General features: G+C 46.3%; 1 protein-coding gene across 1 annotated transcript in view; it reads left to right on the top strand.

Annotated features, from left to right (window-relative positions):
* Positions 1 to 25,879, top strand: part of PTPRN2 (protein tyrosine phosphatase receptor type N2) — a 652,409-nt gene that overhangs the window by 521,233 nt on the left and 105,297 nt on the right. The window contains 1 exon segment of the mRNA XM_065628527.1: positions 25,279 to 25,491. Within this exon segment, the coding sequence (XP_065484599.1) occupies positions 25,279 to 25,491 (213 nt within the window).

Below are 25,879 nucleotides of genomic sequence, written 5' to 3'. Positions count from 1 at the left end.
TTGGTGCAGTTTGTGAGATGGTTTTATGCCAATATGATTTTCATTGTGTGACCAGGCTGTAAGAGGATGAAGAGGACTTTCCATGGTAGTGTCTTGACCAACCCCCCCACCCCCCAACAGGCATCTTGATTTCTTCTCTCTGTGGCCCATTCGGCCCATAAAATCCACAATCCCCCTCTCACCTGCCCAAATCCTTCCAGCTAGCAGCTCTAGCCTATACGTACCATTAAAAACCTACAATACCAACTGTGTTAAAAATCCTCTAGGCTTTAAAGTAAAACTTTGGCTTTTGTTGTTATTGTTGTGCTGACTATCTTATTAGGCAAATGTAAGGAAATAAATAAAATGTTTCCATCTCTTATTTTTCCAGATGCCTCTGTAATCCTCTTTTACTTCAGTTCTTTAAAAAATAAAAAAAAAGCCCATTTTCCCTTTAAAATCAAATTGAGTCCTATTCTTATTGAAATGAGATGCATAAATCATTCTGCCAGGACAAGTTGTTCAGATCTGATCATCACAAATAATAATAATAATCTGGTATGTAGAAATTAGTGTGCTCACACATTTTCTACTGTAAGGGGCAAAAAGTGATCTATAACAAGAAAAAATACTCTGCTGGGATCCTTTTTAATAAAGAAAAGCAGCAAGCCACTGGAGAGGTGTTAAAGTCAAAGCACATCTTAGTCACAGACTTTGTAGCTGAATTTCAACAAAAAAGATGTTAAGGTATTCTTCGGTGTTCCTGTAAGTAAAATCTGCTGCAGCGCACATACTTCATAACCATTTAGAGTTTTGCTGACAAATAGATTCATATTAATATTTTAAATTAATGTATAAGTAAGAGTGCTTGATTTTTTTCAATGATAAATAATCCAGCATTTCTGTAGATGATGAATGTCCCTTCTCTTTGAAGCTTGAGAACTGGCACTCTGAGCAAAAATGCATAATGCAGTTGCTGCCCCTGAAATCTAGGGCTACATTCAGTGCGGGATTGAGGAGCCTGCAGTGAGATGTGCCTACATCCAAAATTGCAATGCGACTGCACTCACTTCTCTGTCCTTCAGTTATTGCCTGTCGTCACACGTGTCTCTGTGTGATTACGAAGGTCTTGCAGCATTTGGGTTTGGTTTCTTCAGTGGTCAGGTGGGGATGTAGGCTGGTGAGGACAGCCAGGTGCTTGGCTCCAGCCAGCGCTCAGGGACCTGGGCTTTGCCCCAGGACACACTGTGCTTTGGAAAAGCTTGTCTGCAGCAGCCGAGAGCACAACACTCACTCTGAATCACAGAATGGTTGGGGTTGGAAGGAACCACCAGAGATCATCTAGTCCGACCCACCTGCTAAAGCAGGGTCACCAGAGCAGATCACACAGGAATGTGTCCAGGTGGGTTTTGAATGTCTCCAGAGAAGGAGACTCCACAACCTCTCTAGGCAGCCTGTTCCAGTGCGTTTGTAAGAAAATATCAACTTTTATAACTCCATCAGCTGCAATTATTTGTGTCATCCACATCAGGTCTCTCTGCAAGTAAGCCTGGCTGGCCTGCTTGCCCTGTGATGGTCATGCAATGTTTCTGCAAGGAGGTGGTGATGGGCTCCTGTGCTCCGGCATGGCCACTTCTGTGTTTGAGAGCTTGCAGATATGCTAAGATAAAGGCTGGCTGCCTGCTGGGCCCAAGCTCTGCCCAGTCCGCTCTTTCATAGTTTTGCAATGCATGAGCCTTAGCATGTGACAAAAAGCCAATTCTAGGTCTGAGGATGGGCTGAGAGCTTCTTTTAGAGGCACGGAGGATGGTGCTGAGGTGATCCTTTGCTTCTCTGCTCCAAGCACCTCAATGTGCAGGGAGAAGGAGCGGGCTGGAGGCTGCAGACCTCGCCATCAGCCCTGCTGCTCACTGTGTTCAGCACCGTGTTCATCCCAGGCGGGTGAGTTCCTGGAAGTCATGACCCCCCCTCCCTCCAAGAAGCATCACATCCACTTCCAGCAACCTTCTCTCTCTCTCTTGCAAAAAGGCACAGCTCAAATATCTAAGGAGCCTTCCCCCATCCAAATACCTTAAGGGAGCGAGAAGGAAGGAGTGCCCCCCAGCTCTGGGCATGCAGGAGGGAAAGCACAGCATCACTCTCCAGACCCACAATTAGCAATGACCCGCTGATGCAGGGGAGCAATGGCAGCTGATGTAGCGACACTGTCAGTCCAAGCAGATTTCTTTAGCGTGCAGCTGAGGGCCAGGGTCACTCCATTCTTCCATTCAAGGAGTTCACCCTTTAAAATTATGATTTGTAACTGTAGCCCTAAACCATAGACTGCAACTGTGAAATAGTAGAGTCGCCTGATTTCTTCTCCCGTAAAAAGGACTTTGGATTTATTCCCTTTCTCAGTCACTGGAAAGCAATTTATAGCGTTCTTGTTCTCTAGCTCTTGATTACGGTGAGGTCCAGCTCTCTGGCCAAATGTAGAGTTTATTTTATTTGACATCCATTTTGTTAAAAGTGTTAACAAATTGCAATCAAAACTGTACTTTGTTAATACACTCTTAAGAAATTCTCTTCCCCTCTTTACCACATCATCAGTGACACTTAAACAATCAGGACTAAAGCCAAACTTATGGATTTCTTCATTTAGTGTTGTAATGGGGTGTAAGGCAACAAAGCCTTCTTAGTCTCAGATCCATGGTCTTCTCCTTAAACTCTGTTCTACACAACAACAGAGAACAAAAATCAGGGCTCTGTGGGAAGCCGACAGAAGGGAAGCACCTTAAAAATAATGATCTTGATGATCTGTTTATTTGGTTTTCTGCTCATTATCCTTTAGGCAGATGAATTGCCTTTCAAAATCCAAAGTGGTATGGAGAGCTTGTTTCAAAGATGTAAGTGGTGAGACAGAATGGGGACTGCAAAGAGAAATTAGAAATTGGTCTGATATTAGGGCAAAGAGAGCTTGTTCCTAAGCGTCTCCCCTCCACTGCTCCATCAGATGAAGGAACTTGGGCTATGGAGTAAACGCTTTGGCAGAACCAAAGTGCTACAGAGGAAACTGGATAACATGCTGCATTTTAGCCCAACTGTGCATTTATTGCAGACAACGAAGGGCAACGGGGAAATTTCTTGTACAATAGGCCAATTTTAATGAGTCTGTTGAAAAAAGTGACAGATCAAATGGCTGGGATGAGAAGTAATTTGCAACATTATTCCATCTCTCATTTCCATGCAGATGAATGCTCAGACTTGTGAAGAGTGTGCAGGATTCACAGGTTGTTCCACATGGATAAGACAGGAGAGCTTTGGTCATCTTTCTGAGATATTCCACTTTTGAGGGACCACTCACCCAGCATCACCCTAATTAAAAGTGAAAGGGGGCGCTCTATAAAGAAGCTTGATGTTCCTGTTTTAATGCACTCATGTTGTATTCCTATCCTTAACGAGTGGCCTCTCTATGGAGGCCAGCAGGAATCGATACACAGTCATTCTTCTGCCTCTGTGATGCAGGACCGTGCTTGGGGACCTGCCTGCCCCAGCCCCGCAGTCGCTTGAACACTGCAGCGTGTCACAAAGCAACCGGAGTGGGCCAAGATCCAACCCTCATCCATGTATGAGACGCACTGATGTACAAAGATATCGGGTTTTTTGTCATATGTATGATAGTCATGTTTTCAAACCCTGCAATTTCAAAATTGTTTAATTTTCATATAGTGTTAATCATAGTTATTACACTACTCTATGTTATATCTAGGGGGAAAAATGAGTGGGAAATTTGTTCTGCATGAAACTACAAGACTGAAGTATAGAGCAGACACATCAGCTTGTGTCTACACTAATTTACCCACTGGCTGCATCTTAAATTTCGTATCTGTTCTATCATACTCTTAATTAAGCCCTAAGTAATTTAAAGCTTTGAGGTGGACTACTGTTTTATTTCTAGCTATGGTGCATGGAAGTGTGATACATACGTGTGAATAAAAATAGATGAGGACAGACCTTCCCCAGTGCAAACTGTTACAGCTCAAGCAACTTGTCTTTCGGAGAGAAGACCAGAGAAACGGCATGGAGATTTTTGTCTTGATTTTAGGGCAAAGTGTCTTACTCATACATGGCAAAGCTACAGGACAGTGCAGAAGGGGCTTCAGGGCTGAACCTCAGGCCTTTGTCTTGGTCCCGTTTCATATTTGTTCCTATCTAAAGGCAGACGAATGATGAGGTGAACCTGGAGAATTTCTCACAATAAAGTAAACACATCCTGCTGAAGAGAGAAGGTGAGGCGTTCTGAAGAAACTAGCACCTCCCTTCAGCAAATCTCACACTTCACATAAAAACAGCCCACGCTCAGATGTGTGGTCAGCAGGGAGCTCTCTGCCAGGGCAGCTTCAGCACATTAATCATCTGCCTTTGATATCCAGATGCAAAGGCCAGCTCTCATGAGCAACATGTAATGTTATGGCGCTGAGTCCATAAACCAATAAATGTGTTTTGATGATCCAGACAACGTTGAACAACCCAGTTTTGAAACAAGCAGACCTGTTTCTGTGTGAAACTCCTTCTGTGGCACTGGATATAAACATAATTACCAGAGATTTAAAACCAACTTCCAGCTGAAAACTTCCCACCACATACCTGTGTTTCATATCTAAACCTGTCCCTGCACTCCTTGCTTCTGCCTCTTGCTAGATGCCTGTTGAGCAAAGCCTTTTACCAGTGTGGCTGGGGCACAATTTGGGCTAAATGTGGGAATATGACTCTTTGTGAGATCAGTGAGGGTGAAAAATGATGTCTAGATATTTCCAAAACCTTGTCTTTCTAGAAATGGTAAGAAATTAAATCAGAAGCAAGATACCAAACATACCTCACTTACAGCTGTACTATGCACTGCCCTTCCTGGTAGGCAATTCCCTTCTGAGAGGGACAGAAGGCCCAATATGCAGAGCTGACCCTCAGCATCGGGAAGTTTGTAGCCTACCTGGAGCTCGGATCAGGGACATCGCCAGGGCCCTCCCCAAACTGGTGCGCCCAACGGACTATTATCCCCTACTGATCTTCCAGACAGATGGGGAGGAAGCGGCATCCCGTAGTCTGAGGGGAATGAAGAGAGACTTCAAGGCCTTGGGACAAATGGTGAAAGAGTCTGGGGCTCAAGTTATCTTCTCTTCCCTCCTTCCATTTTCGGATGATGATGTGGGACGGAATAGAAAAATTGAGTCTGTAAATGATTGGCTTCGGGACTGGTGCTACAGGCAGGGCTTTGGGTTCTTTGATAACGGCTGGTTTTATAAGACACCAGTCCGGTCAGTGATATGTGGGAAAGGTTTATCCCACAGGGGAAAAAAGATGCTGGGACAGGAATTAGCAGGGCTCATTTGCAGGGCTTTAAACTAGATTTGAAGGGGGATGGGGTTGTAGCTGGGCTTGCATCAGTGGGGCAGCATGCTGGAATCCATAAAGACCGGGAGGCCCCCCAGGCCCCTAGGGTGAAATCGGTGTACTCGGCTCGCTCCCTGAAATGCCTGTACACCAATGCGCGCAGCATGGGGAATAAGCAGGAGGAGTTAGAAACCTGCGTTCGGTCAGGAGATTATGATCTGGTGGCAATTACAGAGACATGGTGGGACAGCTCACATGACTGGAATGTGGTCATGGATGGCTATGCCCTTTTCAGGAAAGACAGGCCAGCCAGGCGAGGTGGTGGAGTTGCTCTTTATGTGAGAGAGCAACTGCAATGTATAGAGTACTGTCCAGGTGCGGTTGAGGAGCGAGTTGAGAGTCTGTGGGTGAGAATTAAGGGGCAGGCTGGCAGGGCTGATACTGTTGTGGGTGTCTATTACAGGCCACCAGATCAGGGTGAGGAAGTTGATGAGGCCTTCTATGGGCAGCTGAGCGTGGCCTCACAGTCACAGGCTCTGGTTGTTATGGGGGATTTTAACTACCCTGATGTTTGCTGGAAGGACTACTCAGCCAGCCAGCCTCAGTCTAGGAGGTTCCTCCAGTGCATTGACGATAACTTTCTGATGCAAATGGTGGAGGAGCCGACTAGGAGAGGTGCGCTGCTGGATCTTGTCCTCGCTAACAAGGAGGGTCTGGTCGAAGCAGTAAAGGTGGGGGGCTGCCTTGGTTGCAGTGACCATGAGATGGTGGAGTTCAGAATCTCCTGTGGTGGGAGCAGAATACCGAGCAGAATTTCAACCCTGGACTTCAGCAGGGCCGACTTTGGCCTTTTCAAACAGTTGCTGGAGGAAATCCCGTGGGCAAGGCTGCTTGAAGGTAAAGGCGCCCAAGATAGCTGGTTAACATTCAGGGACTGCTTCTACCAAGCTCAAGATCAGTGCATCCCGACGCGCAGGAAGTCAAGGAAGGGAGCCAGGAGACCTGCGTGGTTAAACAGGGAACTGCTGGGCAAACTCAAGTGGAAGAGGAGGGTTTACAAATCATGGAAGGAGGGGCTGGCCACTTGGGAAGAATATAAGGCTGTTGTCAGAGGATGTAGGGAGGCAACTAGGAAAGCTAAGGCCTCCTTAGAGTTAAACCTGGCAAGAGGGGTCAAGGACAACAGGAAGAGGTTCTTCAAATACATGGCAGATAAAACTAACACCAGAGGCAATGTAGGCCCACTGATGAACGGGGTGGGTGCCCTGGTGACAGAAGATACAGAGAAGGCAGAATTACTGAATGCCTTCTTTGTCTCTGTCTACTCTGCCGGAGGCTCTCCTGAGGAGCCCCGTACCCCTGAGGCCCCAGAGGAAGGCAGGACAATGGAGGAGTCTGCCTCAGTTGATGAGGACTGGGTTAGGGAGCAATTAAGCAATCTGGACATCCATAAATCCATGGGTCCAGATGGGATGCACCCGCGGGTGCTGAGGGAGCTGGCTGAAGTCATTGCTGGACCGCTCTCCATCATCTTTGCCAAGTCTTGGGAAACGGGAGAGGTGCCTGAGGACTGGAGGAAAGCAAATGTCACTCCGGTCTTCAAAAAGGGCAAGAAGGAGGACCCGGGCAACTATAGACCGGTCAGCCTCACCTCCATCCCTGGGAAAGTGATGGAACACCTTATCCTTGGTGCCATCTTAAGACATATCAAGGATAAGAGGGTCATCAGGGACAGTCAACATGGCTTCACCAAGGGGAAGTCGTGTTTGACCAACCTCATAGCCTTTTATGAAGACGTAACAAGGTGGATTGACGATGGCAGAGCAGTGGATGTGGTCTACCTTGACTTCAGCAAAGCATTTGACACCGTCTCCCACAGCATCCTCACGGCAAAACTGAGGAAGTGTGGACTGGATGATCGGGTAGTGAGGTGGACTGCAAACTGGCTGAAGGAGAGAAGCCAGAGAGTTGTGATCAATGGGGCGGAGTCTGGTTGGAGGCCTGTATCTAGTGGAGTGCCTCAAGGGTCAGTTCTGGGACCAATACTGTTCAATATATTCATCAATGACTTGGATGAGGGAATTGAGTGTACTATCAGCAAGTTTGCTGATGACACCAAGCTGGGAGGAGTGGCTGACACGCCAGAGGGCTGTGCTGCCATCCAGCGAGATCTGGACAGGCTAGAGAGTTGGGCGGGGAAAAATTTAATGAAATATAACAAGGGGAAATGTAGAGTCTTGCATCTGGGCAGGAACAACCCCAGGTTCCAGTACAGGTTGGGGAATGACCTATTAGAGAGCAGTGTAGGGGAAAGGGACCTGGGGGTCCTGGTGGACAGCAGGATGACCATGAGCCAGCACTGTGCCCTTGTGGCCAAGAAGGCCAATGGCATCCTGGGGTGTATTAGAAGGGGGGTGGTTAGTAGGTCCAGAGAGGTTCTCCTTCCCCTCTACTCTGCCCTGGTGAGACCTCATCTGGAATATTGTGTCCAGTTCTGGGCCCCTCAGTTCAAGAAGGACAGGGAACTGCTGGAGAGAGTCCAGCGCAGGGCCACGAAGATGATTAAGGGAGTGGAGCATCTCCCTTATGAGGAAAGGCTGAGGGAGCTGGGTCTCTTTAGCTTGGAGAAGAGGAGACTGAGGGGTGACCTCATTAATGTTTATAAATATATAAAGGGTGGGTGTCACGAGGATGGAGCTAGGCTCTTCTCGGTGACAACCAACAGTAAGACAAGGGGTAATGGGTTCAAGCTGGAACACAAGAGGTTCCACTTAAATGTGAGAAGAAACTTCTTCTCAGTGAGGGTGACAGAGCACTGGAACGGGCTGCCCAGGGGGGTTGTGGATTCTCCTTCTCTGGAGACATTCAAAACCCGCCTGGACGCCTTCCTGTGTAACCTCACCTAAGTTTTCCTGCTCTGGCAGGGGGATTGGACTAGATGATCTTTTGAGGTCCCTTCCAATCCCTAACATTCTGTGATTCTGTGATTCTGTGATTCCTGACTTTAGGAGGAAAAATACTATCACTGTTTATCTTTCTGATTGGCAAGAAATTTATAATCAAAATCTAAAAGTTATTCTGAAAGTGACACCACACTTTAAATTATGTTTTTCTTTTGGTGCCTTCTATGTACATCTGTCCTGACACTGTACCTCTCCTCACCTTCACATAATCTCAGTTTCACTCCTTAGGTTTATTCTTATTTTTTCATGTCATTCAGTTGAAATGGGAACAGAAGACACAATTCTGACAGCAAAAAACTAAAAGTATATTGTAATCATTGAAGTATGATGATTTATTATATAAATAAGTGGCTAAAAATTTAACTTTTTTTTATTTTATATTTCTCTCTAATATGAGAAATGTTGGCAGCTTTTTTGAAAAATTTAAATAGTCAGCAGAAATTGATTATTGGAAGAAAGAAAAATAATTTTGCTTGGCATTTTTTAAACTGGGTTTATTGGGTTTTTTATATCTGTTCTTCGATGTTTATTTCTCCCTCTGAGTAAGCGACACACATGAAGGAAGCAGGGTTAGAAAGGAGGAAATAGGCCTAAGCAGGAATGGAAGGACTTCTACCACTAAAAATGCAAAAGCAAATTTCTAAGACTCCTTGCATTAAGAATGGGGAAGAAATAAAACATTTGTATAAGAGCCTGCAGAACGAAAACTAGTTCAAATGTTGTTGTTTTTCCTCATTTTCAGGTTGGCTCTACTACAAATTAAATGAGAAAACTGTCTTTATTATCATTAATCTCGTTCCATTCAGCCATGTGATTTATCTGCAGCAGAGCCAGTAATGCAAAGGGAAGGCACATTGCATTTATATTGTTATCCCCTCTAAATATGTGAGAGTTTATGAATAAACTATTTATCAGCTTTGTGACCAATTCTGAATTTTCTTTAAATTTGTATTAGTATTACTTGCAGAGCACCTTCCACTTTGCAGCATATTTTCCTCTGCTTCCATAAGATCCAAGTATCTTATGCAGATGGACCTTCTTCTACTCTGCCAAAATCTGTCAGAGTTTGCCAGTGATCCCACAGAAGAAGGAGTAGAAAAGTATGAGGGATTAATGTTATACTACAGATTGGCACAAAGAAATCGAAAATAACTGATATAGCACAGTAGCATAGCATCAATTAGTTTAAATTAGGAAATTTCTCAATTTAAAAATTTGAAGATACAACATTAAATTTCTCTCTGTGTGTGGAGAATGCCTGCACTAGGTCTCATTTCAGACATTCTTCTTTCCATTCATCCTGTCTACTACCATGTAAATATGTATTCAAAGTTACTCTTCCTTTCTGACTAGATTTTGCTGGTATTTCTCACATTCTGAGTGTTTTGTCACTCTGGATTTTTGTTCTCTCCTTGCTCAATCAGATGTCTGAACAAGAGACGACAGTGTTCAAGTTTTCTCTGGGGATGTAGAACAGAATAAGATAAAATCAAAAGTTGGGTCATGTCGTGATACATATTTACTGAGACAAAAACATCTCTATCTTTGAACAAGTGTATATTTATGGATATATTTTTAAACTAATGACTCACTGGATATGTTGCAGTTTTTAATGGTGCATGAGTAATGCCTGGGAGTCCGTATTTAAATGTGAGGGAAATCTTGACATTTTTAAAGGGAATTCTCTGGTGGCGTTTCTATGGTAACTTTTCTAAAGAGATGATATTTGTTTCAGTTTATTTTTAATTGTGATCAACAGTAGAGTAATGAATATATTGAACATAAAAGAGAAGAGATTATATTTGTTATGAGCTCTTTCAGACCAGCAGGAAAGCAAGAGACCAGTTGTACCTCACTTAAGTCCTTAACTACAGATCTAAAGGACTTTCTGTGGTTCATGGACCAGACTTGGGATTTTGGAAGCAAGAAGGTGGGGTGGAAGGCACAAGCATAGATTGGGGGTCGTAGTCAGTGGGGTTGCAGCAAAGTAGTCCCCAGTAGTGCCAGGTCAAATATTTGCCTTATTGAAACAGAAGACAGGATAATCAGTCCCAAGGTGTAATTTACCTAAAGGAACAAAACTATTAAAAATAGTGAATTTGAGATAATGAGGTAGGAAAATGAAGACCTTAAAGAATGCCTTTGCACATCCTTTTCTCAACAGCATCTTCTCCATTTGCTGGAAGAGCTGAACAGCAGAATGTTTCTATTAATCATAGTTCTAACTCTAAAACCTTTCAGTACATTTATGTTTTAAACAATACTTTAAGGCATGGTTTCCTGTTTCTTGTGAAGTCAGACCCTGGCGTGATTTTGTCCTACAAGCAGGACTAGGTAGTAGGAGAAGGTGTAACCTTTGATGGTGGCACTTATTTCCTGGCCTCTGAGGTGCTCAGGGGACAGTTACACTTTCAAGCACAAAGCGATTGATCTGGGCACCAAACCTGCAGCTCTTCCCTGAATGTGCCTAAAGTCCATCCTGAGATCTCCACGGTGCCTTCAGGAGCTCAGAGGGAGGCTGGAAGGACTTCCAGAGAAAATTTGTCCATAAGTACTGTTTCTCATTAATTTCCTTGAATTCGCAAGGAAATCTAACTTATAAAACTTAGGAGCAGTTGTGTTGGAGTTTAGCTGACAGAGTGAACTCATAACTTTTCCTGAGCTCTGCATTTTAAAGGGTTGTATCATTAGTATTAGCGACAATTTAAAATTTGGTATTGCATTAAGAGAAATCTTTGAGATTCGTTGGAAAACTTTTTGAACAAAGTTATCATACACAGAGCGAGTGACTAAAAGGAAGGAAGAGTCAAGAAGGTCTTTTCTTTCAAAAGCCTGAGCAAATCACCAAAAAAAGTGATAAACAGAAGATCTTTTCAGAAGCTCTGACTTTGCCTCTGCAATTAGCTTTGCATGAGAGGCTTGTCAGCGTGCATCTTATCAAGCTCCGGCATGACCCCTTCATACTTTGCCCTTCCAAAACTCTGATGAAGTTATGGGAATCCAGTGATAGGCATGTGGACGCAGCTCTCGGTGTGACTTCTAAGACCACTGTTTAAGGGTGAAAGCTTCTGTTCATATAAATCAGCACTGTTGCTCTTCTTATTCCATTTTTTAAAAATGAGACTTCAGTGATAATTGCTTCAAACACCAAGTGTCTGAGTACAGGTAAAAGCTTACGGACCATACCTGCATTTAGTGTAAATTGACATATTTGCGTCAGTAAAGCAATGACTGTAAAGCCTTACTGGTTTAAATGGAATTTTAAATCTATATTTAGAGAAAATTGGGTTTGAAATTAATTAATTGAAAAAAATCTAATGAGTGTCCCTACACATGCTTCATTACATGCAAAATGCAAAACATAGGATAACAATCTTTCTTACTTCATATGTAATCTGAAGGCATAAATTTAAAGCAGGTATTTTATAAATGACTGTGTGATACATTCATCTTAGCATGCTGTCACATGTAATTATTTATCTAGGTTTTATAGCTTGTGGTTGCATAAACCAATGTAGTCACCTTCCTGTTTCTAGAGCCAGAAAAGGCGAAATTTTTCGATGTTCTTGAATACTTCTATGACTCAGAGAAGAAAAGGGACTTTCTGAAAGTTACCTAGTCTCTGTCCTCCTTCCTATACATGTCAGGACCTTTCTCTTTTGATAAGTGTTCATACTTTCAGGAATATAGTCATATTAAAACCACCACGCACATAGTGCCTATTTGCTTTACTGACCAAGGGCTTGCTTCCAATCAAGGGGCATTTTGTCATTTCTTCAGCAGGAAGAGAAAAAGAAGAGGGTAACCCTGGCCAGTTGCTTTCTAAAATAAAGAATTGGGCTGGGAGTGGGGGTGGTGTCTTTATTACATATAGTGAAAGTATAATACGGATTTTACTGGGTGCCTGGCATCTTTGCCAAATTATCGGTTAAAGCCCAGCCTCAGGACCAGAAGAACTGGTGATATTGCTGATGCTGTTCAGACTTTCACCATTTCCTTATGTCACAACATAAAAGCAAGACTCTTATCAGGGACCCTAAAGCGATGGCAGCACCAGCTAGAAATCTTCAATAAGGTAGAGCATGACTGGTGCACAAACTTATATGGTCTAACAGCAGTTTGCGATTCTGACAGTCATTAAAACTTCATATACCAATTAAAATGCTGTCTTAATATGGTTTCATAAGAGGCATAGCTGTGTTTTCCACGAAGATGGTTTTTCTCTTCACTCAGAAATGGAATATCAGTGTAAAAAGAAACTCAATGTGACTGTACAAAGCTCATAAGAACTTTGTAAACCATCTGCTTTAGAAATTCAAACTACTTATAAAAGCATTTTGTTATTTTGAATTTATAATGCAAACAATTTAGAACTAATAAAAATGTTCTAACATGAGATTCAGGTAGGTTGGAAGTGAATTTCGATCAATATAATGAAGGACAATTTTCTAACGTAATCTATGTTTGTCCTGAGGCTACCAGTATTAGAAGATAAGATAGAAGGAGCAATATTTGTGTCAAAGGCAGAAAAAAAAAAACCGAACACATCTTGATTTCAGATCTCATATGGATTTGTAGCACTGGCTACTATGCTGAAAATACTTTTTCACATGTAAACTGTACTAGTTTGTTTTCTTCTCAGGAAAGAAAAAATAAATGCCCTTTTCACAATGCTATTAAAATAACACTTTAACAAAACTAATCTGCTGATGTTACAGTAGAGAAAACTGATACCTAACACTTCTCTGAATTCTTGGCACGTACAGTACTGATGCGTAAAATAAGTTCAGCATTTCAATGATAGCCACGTTTTGTTATAACAAGATCAGAGTGTAAAATCATGCATTTCTCATAATGTTTTACCATTAAACAGGTTTTGAGTTGGCATTTTTGTAGAAGCTTCTTAATCAGGCTTTCATAATAACAGTATTTAGTCTCATGTTAAAACTTAAATTAATATTTTATCTATATTCTGTGAATATAAACCTAATCACAATGCAATTAAGGTTTCAATATTGCAAGTATTTTTTGTGAAATATTGATTTACATAAAGCCTGACCCTGAAAATATTTGCTATTGTGTTGCGGTTGCTATTCTGATTAGTTCTGTTGATTTATAATGAATTTCTCAGATTGAGATGGGCAGGATTGGGCCCTGAATTACAAAGGGTCTCAAACTGTTCTGAAATGTATAAAGGACATTTCAAAACACCTACTTTGACTCCCAAGGTATTTTGAAACTTTTTCTTCAATATTTAGTTTTCCTTCAGCTGATGCTGCTGCTGAAATATTGGAAGGATAGAATTAATATTGAATTAGGTAGAACGGCACTTTTTTTGACACAACTACTAACAAGACTGCCTCTGTCTTGTCCTGTGGTTTATCTCAAGAAGAACGTTCGCCTGCAAATCTAGAACATGTCAGCTTTAATTAAATTGAATATTAAACCCACAATTCATTCAGTTGTCTTGTAATATTTTGTCTGTTGATCAGTAAGTGTCACAGGCAAGTGGATCAGAGAGATCTAATAGGTTTTTTTAGTTTACCTGGAAAAATGTAATAAAAGAAAATCTTCATTTGTTTAAGAATATCTATTAAGGCATCCAGTTTGGTATTACTGATTACCTTTATAAGCAATATGTTACGAGAATGCCACTTTTAAAGGACTATATCAGCCTCCTATAAGGCTGGGCTGACCTTTCCAGACAGTTGCACCTTATTTCACTAATGGGAACCCCCAAACATTTCTGCATCTCTTTCCTATTTAAAAATAACCAGTCAAAAGTGCCAATGTGAAAAGACAACTAGTCAATAGAAAAATTTGCATTCAAGTTTGTTTGAATTGATGAAGCATAGAACTATTTTATTTATTGAAACTGTATTAATGTAATTAAAATAAATGGAAAATGCACTCTTTAATTAATATTTTAAGCTGTCTCTGAAGAATAGTATGCATCTTGAATTTAGTTATCATTTTTAAAATGCGAGACAGATTAATTAGATTCAAATCTTAGCCAGAATGAAATCATTTTCTTAATAAAGCTAAGAGCTCTAGAATTTACTTGGAAGTAGAAAGTGTCTGGTGTTGATCTTCACAGATGAGCATGAGAAGATGAGACATAAAAACTCAGTGAAGACTAGTGATTAAAATACTGCTAAATCCATATTCAAGTTATGGTCCTAGGTGTTGGTTTTGTTTATGTTTCAAGACATAGGCACTCTGTTTCTTAGTGCATGTAGCCCTAAAGTTAAGGTAATTTTTAAAAATGTGTATAGGAAGTTAATGTTTGGAAAATACTTCTTGTTGATAAGAGTGGAGGAAATTCAACTTTAATTTTAAGATCCTCACAGACAGAAATCTGTGGAAAATCCTCTGCAAGATACTTGGATTAGTATGTAGGGAGCTAAGGCTCCAAAGGATGTTAGATGAAACTTTTAAACAAAACAACAAATGGGATTAAATGGTGGTTTAACTTCATCGTACATCCTTTAAAAGAATTAAAATCTATTTCGTGCTGTACTTTGTGCATGTATTTGCAGAAAGAAGTGACTCAACTTAAAACTGCAGACAGATCTGTAGTCAGAAAAAAAGGCAAAAGGGTCAGTGAGGTTTTCAGCACCTGGATTTGAAGAAAAGATTTTTAGGGAGTCCTGACAAATATTGCTGGTTCTCAGACAAGAGCTCTGTTCTGTGCAAACTGGGAATATGTTTCAGTACCATTCTCATTGAAATCACAAGATTCAAAATATTTTGAGTTTAGGTATAGTTCAAATATAGTTCTTGATTTTGGATGAGTGTTCATGTGACTCTTCAAAATACCAGTATTTTAGATGTGCTAAAACCAGAGAAACTGTCTCAAAGTAATTTTTACTTTTGATTTCAAATATTTTCCAAGAAAAACATAGGAAACTTCCTAGAAATTCTGTAATGAAATGCTGCTGATGTCATGGGTTTTTTGTTTTCCCATTTACAGACACACTATACAACATGAGAAAATGTATCTAGATCACCTAAATGTAAGTTATTCAATTGGAAATGAGGTTTTACCAAATACCACAGGTTTTAAGTTTTAAATTAATAAACTATTGAAAATTATTTCTTCTATCTGGCAACATATCCTACGTTTTTAAGGAATAGCACATTAAATAATCTGTTTAAGTAATTCCATCCCTGTGACATAGCTGTCACGAGTATTTGCGATCCCTTCAAAGGCTGTATTTAGCACACAATAAAAGTAATGAAAATTATATAAAAATGAAAAATATTTTAAATTTCACTACAAATTTCTCAAAATTTCACTGTTAAAAAATGTATTTTAAATAATATTTTGCTGTCTCTTGACAGTTGGCGAGTCAATTTCATGCTCAACCCATTCAGCACCTGTCAGTTTTGAAAAGATGCAATATTTGCCCAGGAAATTATAATTATTATATTTGTAAATAAGAAATACATACTACCATGCTAATAGAAGTATTTATCTGTTTCAGACAGTTCATTAGAAGGATCAATATGCAAACACACATATGCTTTTAATGAAATCTCTTGGCAGGTTCATTTATCTTTCAATTTAAGCAATACAGGTTAGTGAGCAAATGAGGCTCTTACCGGGGCAGGACAGTATCAGACAAAGAACAGTGCTGTCAGGCTGACAGACTGACAAAGTCATAAATTGATACCATGCACTAAAAATGTAGCTGATTAAATGTTTGGAGAAGCCAAATTTGTGTTAATGTGTGAGAACATGAAGGACTTTCCAAGAGCAAGAAGCCAGGTAGGAGCGTGAGGAGCAACCTCTTCTCCCTGGAAATCTCGTTGTCAAAGATGATGTTGATGTAAACAGCATCTTCCTCCATCTGAAATGGGAAGGGGGTCGGTGTGTGGTTATCGGGGGTTGAGCCTGTGGTACAACCACTCTGCCCTTTCTGAACATGGCAGAACGACCCAGGACAGTGGATGGTGGTGACATTTTGGTGCTGCCCTATAAGTAAAGTGTCACTCTAAGGATGCTTTCAGGATACAGGCTGCCCTCGCCCTTCCTGGGCCGCCCGGACAGGCCCGTGTCCTTACCAAGGCGCTTGTTCGGAGAGGCAGGGGAGAGAAGGGGAAAAAAGGAAGGGAAAAAAGGAGAAGCTACATGGGGCTGCTGCAGTGTCACCGGGAAAGCCGCGGGGAGCCCGAACCGCCCTCTCCCGCCGGGGCCGAGCCGACCGTAGCGGGCTGTGCCCCGACGGCTGTCGGTGCGGCGGGGCTGTGGGGAAGGCGGCGACCCGGCCCGCCCCGTCCGGCCCACCCCCCCCACCCCCGCACGCCGACCCCTCCGCACCGTCCCGCCGCGGCTGGGGGGGTCCCCTCGCGGGGAGGGGGGGACCAGCTCCGCCTCCCTGATTTACATCCCTCTAGGCTCAGGAGGATTTTGCCCGGGGGGTTACGCAAGGGCTGCCACCGCCCAACCGGGGGAGGCTGGGGCACAGCGGGTGGGGAGGACGGCTGGGGGTTGCGGAGGGGAAGGGGAAAGGCAAAAGGAAAAGAAAAAGAAAGGGAAAGGGGAAAGGGAAGGGAGGGTGCCCTCCCCGCCCCCCCGCACCGGCCAGAGGAGGGCCAGCTCTGCCCTGCCTGCTGTCCTCAGCTTTAGGGGCAATGGGAAACAATGGGGAGAGAGAGGAGGGAGGACGCTTTATGGTGCGGGGGCGGTCTGAAGGGGCCTCCCAGAGACCTGTCACCTGCACTCTGCACCCCCCTCGCTTCCCACTCTCTCTTGTCCCGCTCCCGCAGCCGGGGCACTTGGCGAGCAGATGCTTCGGGGCTGCCCCCGCAGCGTGTTTGTCAGCGGCGTGTTGTAATTTGGGGGACACGGGGAAGGCCGCGGGGTCCGTTTCGTTATAAGGGTCAGTGCTGCCCCGGGCACCTGCACAGAAAAGCAGCTTTAACTGGGAGTTAGTGGTGTGCAGAGCCGGACACAGCACGGCCCCTCTCGCCTGCACCGGCACCGCACCCGGCAGTCCCGGCCGTGATTTATTTAACTGGGCTCCGCCGCTGTCCCACGGCTGGTCGCAGCACACTGCTGCTTCTTAATTCCGTGTGTTATTTGGAGAACCAGGATGAGAGAGGGAAAACTTTGGACCTCCTTTGCTTGGCGCTGTGTGTCTGGGTTTTTCTGTTTGTTTGGTTTGTTTGTTTGTTTTTACGGAGGAAAGTCTTTTTCAGGAAGAAACGTTGCGGGCTGCTTTGCTGTATTGTCATGCAAATGATCTTTAGGTTTTCCTTGCTGTCCTCGTTTGATTTTATTTTTGGCTTTCCGTCATTGTTCTACCCTCTGCTTCCATCTTGCAAGAGTGGCACAAAAAAAAAAAAAAATTAAAGGACGAGGAGGACGAGTAAAATTTGAAAAAAAATCTCAACAACAAAAAAAAACCAGCCCAAAACCCCCCACATCCACAACAGAAACCCCAAACAGCTTTTCCCAATGAGTGACACAGCCCGTGTCCATTCATCGCCTCACTCCGGCGAAGGGTTTCTGAACAGCCCAGACCTCCTTAGCCAATTGCTGCCAGCAACATGTGGAGGGGAGCCATCGCTATAGCAACCGGTGGATGGGCCATGTGCGGCAGCCGGCAGGGGCTGCGAGCGGCCCGATATAAGGAGGGCAGCGCCGGGGCGCGCCGGCATCCTCCACCCGCGCCCGCGCCCCGCGGGGATCGCCGGCCCGCCCGGGGACACCGGCTCCCCCCGCCCCGCCCCGCCGAGCAGCGCCGGGAGGCGGCTGCGGGCTGCGAGGAGCGCTGGTGCCTGTCGCCGCCTTTGTCTCCGCTGAGGAGAGGAGTGGGGGGCGGATAAGGGGAAGTTTTGGCACCGGAGGAGGATTGCTGAGCCCGCCGAGGTGCGCTGAGCCCTCCCAGGGAGGAGCCCGGCCCGGCACGCCAGTTGCGCCGCCATGGCAGCAGGTAAATGCGGCTGAGGATCGGGGAGCGGGGGGGGAAGCGCCGTGTTTGGAAGCGGCCGGGTCAGGGCTCGTGTGCGCGGCGTGGGGCGAAGGAGCGGGGTGTGGGGGCGGGATGGGGGGCAGCCGCTGCTGCCGCCCGCCCCGTCGGTCCAGGCCGGGCCGGGTCTCCGCGAAGCAGCGCGGGAGGACGGGGGGGCCACTTCGCCGGCCCCGCGGCTCCGGCAGCCCCGGGCGCCCCCGACCGAGCGGTGCCCGGGGATGCCCCTGGACTCGGGGCCGTCAAACCGGAGAGGTGTGGAGGGAGCAGCGGGCCCGGAGGGTCGAGTTCGTGCCCTTCCCGCTCCTCTCGGCCCGCTCCCGGCTCGCTGTCCCGAGGACGGAGGCGGCCCCGGAGCCCCGTCCCCGGGCGGGGGCAGCCGCGGGGCCCGGCCCGGCTCCCTGCGAGATGAGGCGGCTGCTCCGCTGACGGGGCCTCCGGCTCTACCGGCGTGTTACCGAGAGGCGGCTCGCTTGTTGGCACTCGGGTTTGAGGGCGCTTTATCTAATCCCTAAATTATGTGCCTTCAGCATCAGCATTAGATCAGCGCTGGCACTACGGCTTGTGTTTTCTCTTGCTTGCTGGAGATATTTGATTAAGCTCGGCTGTTGCTGACCGTCCTCTTGGCTCGGGCTCTGACACTTTGTGACTTGGACCTGCTGAGTCCCTCTATTTATCTGTTTCACTCTGTCTTACAAAGCCTGGGCCGAGGAGGAAATCTGCGTCTTGGTGCTCCCATTCTGCTGCTTTTTCCCACATTGCTCCTTAGAGATGGGAATGCAAGTTTCTTCACCGTGGTGTCTCCCTGCCCTCCTCTTCTTGCTGCCACCCCAGAAGCGCTCTGTGCGGCTTCAGGCAGGATGGGCCACGCTCCTCCATCTCCAGCTCACCTACCTCCTCCATGGATGTGGCTGTCCGGTTTCCTGAATTGTGTGTTACACCTACAGCGTCTCAGTGATGCTGTAGGCTTTTGTGCTGTACTCTTTTAACTAAATGCCAATTAAAAAAAAATCCTCAGGAAAATCTTGAAGCTCCTTAAATTCCCTCTTTTGCAACCTTACTCCTTCCACTCCACAAACTTCTTTGGCGTTCTTGGACATTTTGGCATTTCAGCGTCACCTTGGAGTAGGATTCAGGATAATAGCTATAATTTCTTGTAACTCTAACCAGAAACTTTACTTCTGTTTGCCTTTAGGAAGCCAGAAGAAAATATCTACCATTGATCAAGGGATCTTTGAACTCACTGCATTCTTGATTATATTCAGTCATTGTTCATGGTATTAATCCTACTAAAAGGTATAGAGACGCTCCAGAGTGCTTTGTGGTGTTGAAGGTTGCGGAAAGATCATTGTACCCCTACAGATGAATAGATCTGTGGCTCTTGCAGTGACCTTTCTCAGTGATTTGAATAAGCTGCAGTTCCCAGAAATCCATCTGCCTTTTGTGTTTGTCGATTTGTCTAATCTTTCCGACCCCTAAAAGAAGGAAAAAGTACCTTCCCATCCGATTTCATCCTCCCGAGTAAAAGCGTTAAATTGACCTCATTTCAGGTGATGAACTGACATCTGCTGAAAGTGATCCTGGCACCAGGCAGCTTTCTGGGGGGGTTGTGATGAGGGAGGCAGAGGACAGCGGCCCCACAAACCTCTTACTAACTCTAAAGATAGTAGCTTAAAACACCAACAAGTAGCCTGGACCATACAGCTCAGGAGTGCAGTGCTGAACGCAGGAATTATATGCGCTGAAGGTGAACGTCCCCAGGCCCTGCTGCCCCAGTCTAACCTGACTGGGAGCGCAAAGTAGAGAAGGAGAAGCAGGAGCTGAAATCGAGGGAGAGGCTGCTTTCCCTTCTGTTTGCTGTCTTATTTTACTGAAGGAACAAAAAAATAAAATCTTACTGTAGGTCTTCTGGGGACAGATTAGGGTAGCTAGGCTCCTCCTGATGTATTTATCTGGTTTTATAGTAACCTATCAAAAATTGAACCAGCATAGTGTATCCCAGCCTACGTCTCAGATAACCTTACAGAGAGAAATTACTAGAAGTAAATTTAAGTTTAGATTTATTCAAGCGAGCAGACACACACAGATGTGTGTGTGTGTGTATATATATGAATACATATTATATAGATATATCTCCATATACACCCACACACATCCCTTTCTTCATGCTTCCTATATTAAGGAAATAAGACACATATGCTTTATGGTTTGTTTTTATGTCAGTGGCTGTGACTGTTAGCAAAGGATCCTTTAAAAAAAAAAAAAACCACTCTGATGAACTGAAACTTATTTTGCTGAAGTTTATTTTTAAGAATAACGATTTTCTTGTAGAATTCTTTTCTTCTGCCTAGGCACTTTTTTCCCTCCTTGAATGGCAGATTTGCAAGTACAATTTCATCTGCACAGAGGAACAATAGCTTTCAGTTGCACAAAGGATTTCTCCCACCCTGAATCCAAACCACAATGCCTCTTGCTCTGATAATAGCTTCTGAAAAGATTTTGTAATGCACAGAATTAATACATGATTATTTCCGCCTCACTTCTCTCATTTATTAGATTCTATAGTGAATTCCAAATTAAAATAGCACCTCTTGAGTTTTTTAACATTCTAATATTTTGAAACAAATCATAGTCTGAAGTTTATCTTTTTGCCCATGTTTCTAAGAAATCTGCATTTTTTTATTGCTCAGAAACAAAACTGTCTAATATAAATGTAAAAATCAAGGTACGCAAAAATTGAGAGAAATTATAATTTCAAGTTAGTTTAAACTGAATCGTACTGATTTTTCCTTTGCAAACTGGAGGAGAGGTTGGGTGCAGTAACCGGCGAACTGGGTTTTATATCAGGAATATCTTTTTAAATTTATGAAGCAAAACAAGACCTCAACTTCAGTTAGAGTTTTGCTTTAGCAAGGACCAGAATCAGGCCCTGTGTCCTAAAGGAAATAATGAAGTGTAATTCTGCTGAGGCATCTGGAATGTGAGCTTTCACATCACTGCACGGAGAGCTCCTCTCTGCTCTTACAAAGACTTTCTCCCACACTTCCAACATAGGTGTGAGAACTTATTTACATGAAAGTGTACATTAAATATTTACTGACATTTGCCTGGAATTCGTTTGAAATGTCGGCTGTTCTGCTGCATCACGGGATGACACCGCGGAACGGGATGCTGCTCTTTGATTAGAGCAGTGATTTGTGACTCCATCATTATGGCTGCTCTAGTTACTGACTCACTTTTGGGTGTATATAAAATTTGTTCTGTCGAGGGACCAGGAAAGCCTACATGAGATCAGATCCTCTGCATTTTTTCTTCCCTCTTCAAACAACCGAACAACAAAAAATCCCCACAACACACAACCCCACACAGAAGCAGTGTACTTCAAGCAAACACAGTTGAGTGTAAGTGGTAGGTGTCATGTTGTTCTGAGACAGGGTGAATCTCTGCTTTCTAGCATTCAAGCTCAGGCCAGACCGTTTCAAAGCAAGGAGATACTGGCTGAACGTCTCCAAAGCCTCTGTATTTAGAGTCACTTCCTAAGCCATCCATCTAGGAATTAGTTGTTTTTCCTTCACTGGGACTCTGTGAAGGGACTCTACACAATTTTCAAAAGAGAAAATCATTCAGAGAAATGTCAATATATTCTGTTACATAAAGTTTAAAAAATGCATAGTTACATGTAGCCGAGTTTAATATTTAATTATGTGTAATTTATGTGGTCTATTTATTTCTTAAGCCTTAGGAGAGAAAAAAAAAATAAAAGGTGATTTGTTTTTCTTGTTATGCAACAGCTATTGTTCCCCTTCCACCCCAGGCACACGCACCATGGCAGCCCCAACCAGCACAGGGAGAGGTGTTCTGCTTTAAAAGACATCCGACTGTAAATGTCAAATTCATAAATATTTAAACATTTTTCTTTCAATTTCCAGTCAAGTCTGACAGGACGCCTCTAATTAACCCTGGCCTCCGTTTCAGGCTGGGGCCTTATTGCAGGGAAGAACCAGGGCTTTAGGCGAGGTGGGGAAATCTGTGCTCCGGGTTGGGGGTGAGCTGGTAACCAACTCGTCGGATTTATTTTTACCTCTTTCATAATTTGATGTCTGGTGAGACATCAAGCAGGATGAAAGGGCAGCGGCTTTCTCCAGCTGAGCTGCGGGCAATGGGGGCTGTTTCCTGATGGGACACAGGCGGAGTGGGGGGCGGGCCCCTTTGCCCTCTGCGGCGCCGGGTGTCCCCAGCCCGCGGTACGGGAGAGCGACCGGTGCGGGACCCGAAGCTGGAGCCGGACGGCGTGGCTTCGCCGTCGGCTTTACCCGTCGGTTTATGCGGGGTCGCGCAGGCGGCAGCAGTCACCGATGTTTCCCGGGGGCGGCGTGGGGGCTGCCCGAGGTGGCCCTAGGCACTAACCCCCAGGAAGGCAGAGAGGGGAACCCTCCGAGCCCTGACGGCAGCGGCTCCGGAGGCGCGTCCCGTGAAGCGGGAGGGAGGAAGGAGCAGGGAAAAGGGCCGGCGGCCCCACAGCAGAGCTCCTCTCCCTTCCCCATCAGCCGCTCCGACGTGGCGGGCAGCGGCCGTGCCCCTGTGTCCTTTTGTCGCCCCTTCCCTCCGGCTGCGCGGCCCCCGTCCCAGGGGCACGCAGGGTCGGGGCAGGCATCGGCGCCGCTCCCCCAGGGCGTGTAAGGTTTTTGCAAGCCCTCGCCTGCTTCGAACCCGTCACTAGGGGCACGGATACACTGGCTGCCCACGGAAGAAGCTTACCGACGTGTACGCAATGCTGAACACCCCACGGAAGGTTTCCAACTCTTCCTCTCGTTTCACGTTCCTGGGTGCAGCCGTGCACTGGGGGAGCGCGGGGTGTCTCGGAGAGTGCTTTTGTTAAGGGCAGCCAGCTCTGGGGAGGGCAGTCCCGGCTCTGCGGGGAAAACTGCCGGGCGAAGTTAGAAACAACATCAAAAATCACTATAACTACAGCGGAAGAAAGGCAAGCATGCTCTTTCTCTCCCTCGTGTTTACTCGAGGCATTTGACAGCACTTCGCTCCCGTCATTTTCATTGTTTCTCCCGCATAGGCCTTTTCCCGGCTGCTTGTGCGGCTCTTTTCACACGGCAACCGGAGAAGGAAAATCATTTAAAACCGTGGTTGCGAGAGCAAAGAGACTCAGGAGCAGTGCCCGAAACTGCCCGCCAGCCTCTGCCTTCCCGGCGGCGGCAGCGCTGCCCCTGCGCGCACCCGGGCTCCGAAGCGGAGGAGCCGCCCGGCGAGCGCGTCCGACCCGCGGGGGGTCCCGGCCCGGGGCGGGGGGGGGCCGGGGGGGCGGGGGCCGCTTGTCCCTGCCTCGCCGATGGGAAGCCAAACACCGCGGCGAGGCGGATTAACGTCCCGGGGCGCAGCGCTCGGGGAGGGGGCGCCGGCACTTTCGCGGGAGCTGCCTATTTAGATGCAGATCGGGACCTCTGGCCCCGAGGGGACGGCGGCCTTTCACGGAGATGCTAATGGCAGAGCGCTACAGCCCTGCGCCCTCCCCCGGGCCCCCAGAGCCGAGGCGGCGGGAGCTGCGAGCAGGCGGCTGCTGCCGTCGGTGCTGCCCCTCCCGGGTCTCCCTTGCAAGCCCCCTCCTTCCCCCGCCCGGTGCGGAGGGCGGCAGCGGTGCGGGCCGAGGCCGCGCTCTCCCCGCTGCGGCCGGGGCAGGTACCCGCGGGGACACCGCCCCAGACCCCCGGCGCGGAGGGCTGGGGGTTCCAGCGGCAGCCCCGTGCTCCTGGTGGCTGTTGGGATTTGGAGGAGGGGCCGGGAGGGGAGGGGAGGGGAGGGGAGGCAGGGGGCGGCGGTGGCTGCGCGGGCGCGGAGGCGGGCGGCACATGCTCGGCCTCGCTGAGCCCTGCGCCGCCCCCCGCCGCCCGGGGTTTACAAACCCGGCAATCCTCCTGCGCTCCGAGCATCCAGGCAAGAAAATCCGGGAGTCTTATTGAACCTGCATTTCCATTAACTCAGCCTCAGCCCCGGCTAATCCGCAGCACTGAAGGCAAGGAGGCTAATTAATGACAAGCTTTTACAGTCAAGACCAGCGATAATTGCTTTGGTGGCCTTTATGATTACAAGATAAAAATGGACCGGGCCTGACATAAGAGCCACTGTGTACACTGCAAGACAGGAGGAAATTAAGAGCTGGCTAGCTGAATACGGAGCAGAAAATTACTAATAGAGGAGAGATAATGAATAGGCCGGCTAGGCATTCATGGGGAAAAATCCATTTTGTTACCACGCAAAATTAGGTGGTGGAAAGGAGTTTGCTAATTGTTCTCATCTTGTAGCAACCAGGACTGAGGCAGGGGCGTGCTTTTCAATTCATTTCCCTGGTAATTGTGAAAGGGGGAATGCGGGCCAAATGAGTCTTGCTGCAATTTGCGCGCCTGGTCTTTTCATTTTCATGTTGCGTTTTTAATTGTTGCTAATATAGCTTATAATGAAGCTAATGAGGGGAAATTATTGTACAACTTTTTAGCACATGGAGACAAGTGAAATGCACTAGAAGGATTCTCTCCTATTGCTGCAAAAATAATAGTAATCTGGAGGAGTTTGGAACTATCGGGCTCTTTTAATCCTTTTTCTTCTACAACAGACAAAAGGAAGGACCGCCACCTACTTTTTTTCTCTGTTGTTCCGTGTTTTATTTTTCACTCCATGAAAAAAAAAAAAAAATCGGATTTTCCCTTGCTGACCCTGGCCCTGGATGCGGGGGGGTGCGGAGCTGCGGGGCGCGCCGCGGTGCTTGCGCGCAGCCAGCGCGCCCGCCTCCGCCTTTCGGTAGTTAAATGCAAGTCGCCAGGAGGGGAAGGGGCGGAGGGGGCTATGTCAGCAGCGCTGTCCCTGCCCAACCGTTCGCCTCCATCCTTGGCTGAAAGTTCGCGCTGACGGGTGTTTCCCCCGACGGGGTCTCGCTGCTCCGCGACCGCGCAACTCAGGCGCTGCCTCTCTCTCCTCTCCTGCAGAAAAGCAACGTCCCGCCGCTCCCGCAGCGCGGGGAAGAGGCAGAATCCGCCAAATTCCTCCTCCTCACCCTCCTCTCCCTCGCCTGCATCGCTGGGGTCTTGGCGGCGTCGGGGGTCGCCTATTGCCTCCGCCACCGCGCCCACCACCGCCTGAAGGAGAAGCTCTCGGCCCTGGGGACCGACACCGGCTCCGACGCTCCCGCTGCTTATCAGGTAAGGACCGAGGTTCCCTCCTCCGGCCCCGCTCCCCGGGCTCCCCGCCAGTGCCCGGGGGGACCCGCCTCGTACTGGGAGGCGAGGGGGTGGGTTTGTTTCCGATGCTGCCCTCCCCCCCCCTCGCCCCGCTCCATTCATATTCCCGCGGATTCACTGTAGCAGCTTTTTACTGCTGGGTATTAATCTTGGCTATTCTGGTACTTGTTGTAAATTCGTGCCTAATTAGAAACATTAAAAAAGAAAAAGAAAAAAAAAAAGCCCTTGCTATGGAGATTCTCTGAAAAATAACATTAATATCCATAATCTATCACCCCTGCCACTATTAATAATGAAAAATCTTTAACATTTATGAGGAATGGATTGCATGGTTATCTGAAGATGTCTC

Source organism: Caloenas nicobarica, chromosome 2 (assembly GCF_036013445.1).
Source record: "Caloenas nicobarica isolate bCalNic1 chromosome 2, bCalNic1.hap1, whole genome shotgun sequence".
Taxonomy (NCBI): domain Eukaryota; kingdom Metazoa; phylum Chordata; class Aves; order Columbiformes; family Columbidae; genus Caloenas; species Caloenas nicobarica.
This window is presented reverse-complemented; position numbering and strand designations above follow the sequence as displayed.